The 9,185-nt window shown below is 34.0% G+C and overlaps 2 protein-coding genes across 2 annotated transcripts in view; both read left to right on the top strand.

Moving 5' to 3' along the window:
* The window catches only part of LOC130630485 (BRISC and BRCA1-A complex member 1-like), a 100,919-nt gene that overhangs the window by 7,715 nt on the left and 84,019 nt on the right, over nucleotides 1-9,185 (top strand). The window lies entirely within an intron of this gene.
* LOC130630480 (nucleolar complex protein 4 homolog B-like) lies at nucleotides 19-2,354 on the top strand. Its single transcript, XM_057443995.1, has 2 exons — nucleotides 19-1,311; nucleotides 1,881-2,354. The coding sequence occupies exons 1-2, from the start codon at nucleotides 67-69 to the stop codon at nucleotides 2,205-2,207; spliced, it is 1,572 nt and encodes a 523-aa protein (XP_057299978.1). The 5' UTR covers nucleotides 19-66; the 3' UTR covers nucleotides 2,208-2,354.

Genomic DNA, 9,185 nt, shown 5'->3' with positions numbered 1-9,185 from the left:
AGGGTACTGATAAAAAACGACTTCACTTATAGTTGAGCATATCCACTATGCTCAAACTACAACCACATGCGCAATTCCATCAAGATGGCAAACAAGGCTGTGGAAGAGAAAATAAATAAAATATGCAAAAATAAAAAAAACTCTAATATTATTCAGGAATATCTTACGAAATTAGAAGAAGGTGACGAAAAAGATATTCTTGAAGCTATTCCAATTCTTACTGGTGTGTTTACATACTACACTGAACAAGGAATTTGGAGGTTTGTAGAGGCCGACAGCAAACAGCAGAATGTTAATGATGATGGTAGTTGTGTTGTAACAGCAGATGCTGCTGTTAATACTTGGTTACACAATAGCTATAAGGCTTTTATAGCCATATCCTTAAATTTATTTTCAAATGATTCTTCAGCCATTCAAGTTAAAGCTTTAGAAACTTTAATGACACTGTTGAAAACAGAATATGCAGCACTGGTCAAAACCAACACCTGTTCTGATATTAAACAGAAGTATAACTTTCCAAACCAATTTTTTGTTAAAATTGTTAAAAACCTTGTGACATGTGAAAAACATTTACCTGAACTTATCCAAAGTCTCAAAAGTTTGCTGAAATATGATGATATTCGATATTATTTTTTTAAAAATATTCACAGTCTCATTCAGAATCAAAACATCTTCAAAGACAAAGCAGGAAACAAGGTGGAGAATGCTTATGTTATTTTAATACACTCCACTAAACATAACAAACCAGATGAAGAAACACAAAATCTCTATCTTGGAAATTTATTGGAGAATGATGAAGTTGATGCATCAGAAGTTGCAAAGTCATATCAGTATGCTTTTAGTTCTGCATGGCTATCTTTAATGCGTTCAAGTATGCCAAATGTTATACACAAGAAAATATTGATTGATTTGGATTCAAAAATTATGCCGAAATTAACGGATCCAAAATATCTAATTGATTTTCTGACAGATTCATATGATGTGGGTGGTGTGATTGGTTTGCTTGCATTAAACGGCCTGTTCGTTTTAATAAATCAATATAATTTGGACTATCCAGAATTTTATACAAAGCTATATAACGTGTTGGACCCTGGAATATTTCATGTTAAGTACAAGTCAAGATTCTTTCATCTTTTGGACATGTTTTTGTCTTCAACTCATCTACCAGGTTACTTAGTTGCTTCATTTGTGAAAAAACTTGCCCGAATTGCATTGTTTACACCTGCTACAGATCAGGAAATGTTGCTTGTGTTTATACGAAATTTACTTATTAGACACCCAAGTAGCAGAATTCTAATCCATCGTAAAAATGTAAGTGTATATAATTTATTAAGGGAACTGGAGGCATAAAATGATGTTGGATATTATAGAGAATAAAATTTGGTTAACAAGTCTTTTCGTTTTCAAGATATCACATTTAAAGAATTTTAAATTTATTTAATTAATTGGTTTGCAATATTTTTTTTGGGTTAACTTGTATAGGCCCTATATATTTACTCACCAAATTTGATTGCAAACTGACATGCAGATGTCAAGTTATTGAGTCATTGGAAAAAATTAAGAGGCCTGGGACAAGCAAACAAGTGTCATTTTTGCAAAAAATCACATTTTAACTTTTTGATTTTTGGGGGATAAGAATTTTGAATCTCATTTTGATGAAACGGTAGCAAATACATCTTTGACACTAGAGATAAGTGTTGAAAAAAGATTTTGATCAGGATTTTCAATTTTTTGAAAACGAAAAAAAAATTGTTGGAAGTAACTAGTGCAAATTATTGAACATTAATTCCACATTCTTTTATCTGGCAACCTTTTCTTCAGGAAAAGATACAGTTGTATTGTTACTGTATTGATTGTGATTTAATGATTGTAATTTACAGGATAAAGAAGTTGCAAGATCATTTACCACCGACCCCTTTGATTACAATGAAACTGATCCTTCGAAGAGCAATGCCATGAAAAGCTGTTTGTGGGAGTTGAATACACTAAAGTCACATTATTCATCAGTTGTTTTAAAATCAGTTGCATTATTTAAGAAGCAGTTTCCAAACCTCGAACAAGATGTTGCAGATTATTTTGATTGTGAATTTGAAGAAGTGTTTCATTCTAAAATGAATGAAAATAGTGACAATCTTCCACCGGTTAATTTTTGTAGGGAGAAAGAGATTTTTGCTAGCCTGGACACTGACTTGTGGCAGCTTGAATAGCTGTATATTCAGATTTTGTTATTTTGATTATTTGAACTGATTATTGGAACTATTTTCATTGTAGTTTTGGTGTCTCAAAACCATGATGCAGTCATCAAAAATTCATTTAGGTACATTTCTGTGAGAAAATGTGACTTAGTTTCGAAATGTTTTTGATTTCTGCTTAAACCCCTCTAATGACGTACGCACTTGTTTTAGAAGCATAGGGGTAATTTTAGCTTATCTTAAAATAATTGCAAGTTGAGCCTAAAATTACGATTATCAGTATGTTTTTTTTCAGGTCTCTGATTTTCTTTTTCTATTGTTAAGTCTATGCTGCATTGTTCTCAAAAAATTGATTCGAATTTTTTTGTAAAAATTGTCTATGGTTTGATAATTCTCGAGCTTCAGAATATTTCATTAGAAAAATGTTGTGTAGTTGACGAATTTGGATTAACATAAGGTAACTGACCTAAAAAAATTATCGGAACTTTCAATTAAAGGTCTGTGTAGAATCATAAAGAAAGTTTTTTTTCCTGCAGACGCGAGTTTTCGCTAGAATATAAAGAACTTTTATCTGTTATATTGCAACTTTGGACTCGCAAGGAAGTAGAGAGTGATTAAAGAACTTCATTACATTTCCTGCTGCATTATACAGTTTTTCAAAAGCTTTTATGTAAAAGACACACAATAAAGACTTTTGAGGTTGACATTTGCGCATCTAATGCTATAAATGCTAGGTTAAACGGAAGAAAAAACTATTTAAAATTTTAAAGTTTAATTTATAAAAATATTTATTCGGAGAAACTTTCACGAGTTTCGCGTTTTTTAACTTTCTTCGCGAAACTTTCTAAAATGGCGATTCGCGAAAGTTTATTCAGTACAAACTTTCTAAATTGTCGATTCGCGAAAGTTTATCCACTAAAATTTTAGAAACATTTGCTGATGTTAAAAGTTATTTCTTGACTCACTTGGCTCACCCTCCCGATATAAAAAAGAGACAACTAGCACTGGGAACGAGGTTGGAATAAACTTAGAAATAAAAGCGATTATGTTTCAAACGTATGTATTTAAAAAAAATTAATCGAGTATCTGGACGCCGTTTGCAGAATTGATGAAGAGGAGCGGAATGCTTATATGACCAAGTTAGTGGAAGAAGACGATGCCGGGAAGCCGGAAGAAGACGACCCTAAAAAATGTGTTTGATCTGTTTTGTGATTTTGACGATGAGCCCAATTTGTAAATAGAAGTCTTTACATACCATGAGAAAGAAAATTACATCGTTGAAAAACACTTCTTTTCTTTTTCTCTCATAAGAAATATAGGCTACTTTTTTATAAGAACATAAAAAACAAGTTCAAATCGCGAAAGTTTATATCGCCAAGACTTTCCAATTTCAGATTTCGTGAAAGTTTATCTCGCGAAAATTTTTAAATTTGTATTTTCGCGAAAATTTATCCAAAAAATTTCGCGAGTTTTTGGACTCGCGGAAGTTTCTCCGAACAAAGTATATATAAATCATTTTTTGAAAAACTTCGCGAATTTCGCGCTAGATAATTTTTGTGTTGTGTTGTGTCCATCTGTTTTCGCAACTTTGATGAATAGATTTTGATGACGAACTCGATATTTTAAGGTTAGAAAGTTTCGTTTGGGCGTTTTCGCGAAATTTTCCAAAATAGGTCACCCGCGAAATTTTTCAATATATATTTTTTATCCTGTCGCTTGAAATAACGAAGCGTCTCAAGGAACAAACGGCAAGCAGAAAAAAAAGATCCCTGAACTTGTGAAAATTGATTAAAAATTAAAAAAATAAATAAATCAAAAAGTTGTCTTGATTTTACTCTCTCCGTGAAATTTTTTCCCGCGAAATGCAAAAATTTCGCGGTTTTTGGCGAATGTTTCTGACCTCAAAGTAGTTCTTAGTGGCCACCATTTCCTTAAAACCCGAAATTAAACTAAGTGATTTTGAAATCCCCAAATACCAATCAACATCTAGAGAGTAACTTTATAATCTATCAAATACGAATGATTGCGATGAAAAGACAACCGTGAGGGAGACGTACTTGTATTTGCGTGTACTCTATTAAAAGAACTTTCCTGGTGATTATCACTATCCTTCACTGTGATGAGAGTAGATGTTGAAAAGGACTGAGCACAGTGTTTATGCAGTATTGACTAATCGAAGTTTCTGCTGGAGTTGCTTGCTTGCACAAGTACAAAAGTATTTTCAAAAGCTCTTTCGCCTGGCAATAAAGTGGATACCTTTAGTTGATGAAGTTTCGCGAAGATTAATTAAGCGAATTTAATTCGCATTTGCGAAAATCTCGCAAAAAAACAATTAGCACAGCTTAAGAGTTGGAATTTAAACTGAACTAGTACGGTGACACACCAGTGCGACCGCTAGATGAATCTTTCTTTGCTTAAAAAGGCTAAGGTAATATGTCAAATCAATATCAGCCTATGTGAAATGGCCCCTATGGGATTTCGTTTAGAGACCATTATAGTTTGTGTGTTTGAGTTGTCCCTTGTGGTGCGCTAATGTCATTGTGTGTGTTAGTCGTGCGTATCGTAGCTGTGCAGTAATTGTTATGTTTTTGTGTCACTTTTGTGTATAAAAAGAGTTGTATTTCTGTGTAAAACAGTTGCTTAGCGTTGTGAACAGCGAGAACTGTTTACTAAGGATTTTGAGGATTTGTACTTTATTATTGGAAAGAAACTGTTGAATCTTACAAAATTCTGTCTTTTTATGTGAACCGAACAACAACGCGCAGTAACACTATGCTTGTGGTTAGACCTGCTTTAATGTGTTTCGCCGATACAAACTAGCCACCGCCGTCGTGAATTCGTCCCTACATAGTGATTGTTGGAGATACAAAAATACATCTTCCTCATCCAAAGAGGACCGTTGTTTTTGCCTCGCAAAAACAATAGTAAAATGGAACCGAAGCTGCGCACGAATGTTCAATTTCATACAAAAAACCTCGAATAATATCGGGAAAAATATTTCGCCCTCACCAACTAATGACGGAATCCGGCCTAAACATTGGCAAGTAGACTTTGACAAGTTCAAACTGTATGAAATGTAGAGACAAATTAAATTATTTCTTGTGGCAACAGAATTTTAAATTTGCGGTCCCGTGCCAACATTTTTCTCACTGGCTGTACATCTCCGTAAAGAAGCAAAATCGTTTTAGGAATCAAGTGTACCATGTTATGCACTTATCATTAATAAGGATAAGACGCATAGAGGAAAAACACAGTAATTCAACAAAATGTGATAAAATCTTTCATCGCGAAATGTCATACAAAAATTAAGTGTTTAACATGCCATAGTTATGCCATATTTAGCCCAGAGGGTTAAAACAAATTTTAGAGTTTAGATTATGTAAAAACAATATTAGTTGTTATGGTTAATGCGAGTAAAAAAAATTGACAAAATTATTGAGGATGGGGCATTGCCTTCTTTGAACTTTCGTCAACTTTCGTGAGTCAAAAATTTGCAAAATCAAGAAAAATACCTTTAAATTTCAAGGTAAATAAAAATTTGTGAGAATTTACTTTACTGAATACCGTAATGATCCGATTAAGCGCCCAACATTTTTTAGCCCCCACCCCCCCCCCCTCCCATTGATTAGGCGCTCATGCAAAAAATTCAAAAATTTAATAAGTGCCCAGGGCGCTTGTTCGGATCATTACGGCAGCCTATTTGAATACATAATGAGGGTAAACTTCCGCGATTTAGGCTAAAAATCACGAAATCGCAAAGTCTCTTCCTTGTTAAACGATCAACTAAATTCTAGTTAATATATTTAGTCTCACGGTAACTTTTAAAAAGGCCCTCTGCATACAGCTTTATTTTGCAGGAAAAGCAACAATTTACAGTACTAAAGAAACAAATACATCAACGCTTGAAGCACATCGTGAACAATATCGATGAGAAGGGACTTGCAGTTTTTGTTGCGACAAGAGGGTAGGGATGGTGAATTCAATCTGTACAGTATGTCACTGCTACTTAGAAAATCCTTCTATATTTCGTGACGTTTACAGTATAAACTATCTGTTTGTGTATACCCCTTCTTATATCTACCGCCCAACCTCGATCCCAGAATATGTTGTCTCTTTTTGCATATCAGACAATAACCGTAGCGCCGATGAGAGACAAACAGCCCCGGGAGCGAGATTGCTTACCGTATTTTCTTCAGAGTGTTCATATGTCTAATTGATCAACGCCAGCTATATAAACAATAACTTATAACAGTGAGCTTGTTATCATCGCCAACAGAGTCACTAAGGTAGCATTTACCATACGTCAGCGAGTACGAATTCTTACCTTATAAATACACACCTCCAATTATTAAAATCCTAGTACACTTGTACCGTGTTTGTGATCATTTTTCCTTATGAATTTTGGGTGTAAACACGTTGGAAAAAGTATTAACGACGTTCTTTCATTTTTCAAACCTTAGAGTACTTCAGCGACCAATAAGAATCAAAAGCAAAGAATTCTCACTTCGTTGGGATGCAACGTATTGGGGTAGATATCCTTTTATTGACACTTATGATCCAAAACTGTGGTAGTTTTGCTTTGGTCAAGGCCAGCTATGTAAACAATAACTTATAGAAGTGAGGTCATTACTTCTTCACAACTTTGTTGGGAAAAGTATTAACGACAGTTCTTCCACGTTTCAAACTGAGAATACTGCATCGTCCCCACGGTATGTTGCCTATGTCAAAGCCGCTAGCGCTTTGGGGACTAGGTTGTATAGCAGGATCAGGCACGTATGATTCAAAACTCTGGCCACACTAACTCCCGTGTTACACTACAGTATTTTCGGTTCAAACGCTGATTAGGTTTTATGTTATTTCGCGCATTTCAAGAATTACACAACATGCTATGATATGCATATGCTTCTCTTTACTTTCTTATCATTCTCATCACAAGAGACAAATACAGTCGTATGAAAAAAAGTGGTTCGGATGAGAATAATTCGTACGCTATCGTAATTTGTTTAACACATTACCAGACTTAAAGAGAACGTTAAAATTATCCAGCGTTGGAAGGTTTAAATTTATTTGTGATTGTTAAAATCAACATTTTAAGCACACAAGTGTTACATAGAAATAGGAAAGTCGTTAATAAAAATGTTAGACCTGGATGTTAGACCTGGAATTTTCTTTTTCGTGTTTAAAATGTTCACCTTTAGAGGCCTCCTTTGTGTCACTATATGGTTCGTTCTTATATTCAAAATGTACTTGCAAATAATAAATCCAGTTGATCCATTGGCCACAACAGAAAAGGTTTGTATTTTTCATCTCAAAAGTTGAATTAATAGAAAATGAAGGCGCGTTTCATCTTTGCTCAGCATGTCAATTTTTTTATTTTATAGAACATTGAAATTGCAAAAATTAAATTTAAAAGATGTAAACAACATAATTTTTTTATAAAAAAAAATTTAAATTAATAGAAACTGATATGAAAAAAGAAAAATAGTTCTGATTTGTCATCAAAGTAAACAGGTTAAAAAAAGTTTAAGAAACATACCAAAAAGTTCTAAAGACATGGACAAATTTAACCAGTCCTTGCTCAACCAAACTTTATGCTACAGTCCTTTACCAGCAGCAGAAAGGATATCAAGACATGAACGCACTACGTTGATTATCCTTCATATCATCATCACACCAATAACTTTACTCTTCAACGGGTTTCTAATCTACGCCATCACAAAGACAGCAGATTACAAGCGACAATTCCCGCGCTACATTTTAGCATTGTCAATTTCCGACACATGCGCAGCCTTGTTTATCCAACCGCTACTTATATCGCATTATGTCTTGATTAATCAAGGTATAGTCAACTGTACGTTGTCCTGGTTTATAACCTTATTGTCGTATTGCTTGTTGAACCTTACCCCAATTTTAACGCTTGTTATTGCTATGGACAGATTTATACGGATGAAAGGTTCTATTGTTGAAATTAAGACTGGGTCCAAGGACAGAGTTAATTTATTCATAATGGCTTCTATTTTTTTATCTGTTGGAATACCAATAGGCACTGCAATAGCTGTAAAAACTGGGACATTCTGTTACTACCAAATTTCATTGATCTCCGTCAACATTCTGACAGGATTTGCTGTCGTGAATTTTTATGTTAAAACATGGTGGAACGTGCGAAAGATAACCATTAACTTTGGGTCATTTAATTACAATGAATCAAATGGCTTAGCAAAAATAAATCTTGCTAAATTATCTCAAAGATCAAAACATGATAAAACAATAACGCGGACAATAACAGCCATCTTGGTATGTTTACTTGTCTTTTACTTGCCTTACTTAATAGTCTCGTTAATCCGAACTTTACGTTCACTTGTCTACGAAGATTGTATGACATATTCTACATTCTATTTATCTCAGTTTTTCTTTACCTTTTTCTTAATCTTCATCAATTCGTTTCTCAACTCCTTCCTATATTCATGCAACAACAAAAAAGTCAAATCTCTACTTTGGTCAATCTTGCTGAAGCAATATGGTAGCCCTAGGTGTGCAGCAATTGACAGTTAAGAAAGTTATGGAGAATACCAATATGTTACCTGTTGGAAGTTATGAAGTACTAACTTTTTTCACAACAAGAAAAACGTTAAAGAGGTCAAGTTTGTAGCAGAAAACAGACAATTCCTGTTTAAGTAAAATCACAGTTATCGGCGCTAAAATTCTTGTAGGCTTATTATGTGACAACGTCATCCCCAGGACACTTTTTGTTTTCTACTCAATATTAAAAAGCTAAAAGCATCACTGGGTTGAGTTTGCACGTATGTATATTTTGTTTTTTGACAATTACTTGATGAATCGCACGCCATTTTTAAGCCGTAATGTCTTTGGTTCTGTTTCCACCTAAATTTTTTGAATTGAACTCGGGGGCCAAGGATGGCGTCAAAAATAACATGTACTGCTTGAATTATTAACCTGAGAAGAGCACGCGATGTGTTTGATAGTTGAAATAGT

Source organism: Hydractinia symbiolongicarpus, chromosome 2 (genome assembly GCF_029227915.1).
Source record: "Hydractinia symbiolongicarpus strain clone_291-10 chromosome 2, HSymV2.1, whole genome shotgun sequence".
NCBI lineage: Eukaryota > Metazoa > Cnidaria > Hydrozoa > Anthoathecata > Hydractiniidae > Hydractinia > Hydractinia symbiolongicarpus.
This window is presented reverse-complemented; position numbering and strand designations above follow the sequence as displayed.

Coding starts and splice junctions, on each gene's coding strand:
- LOC130630480 (XM_057443995.1), top strand. CDS start 67: ATGCGCAATTCCATCAAGATGGCAAACAAGGCTGTGGAAGAGAAAATA. Junction 1,312..1,880: donor TTCTAATCCATCGTAAAAAT/GTAAGTGTATAT, acceptor TGTAATTTACAG/GATAAAGAAGTTGCAAGATC.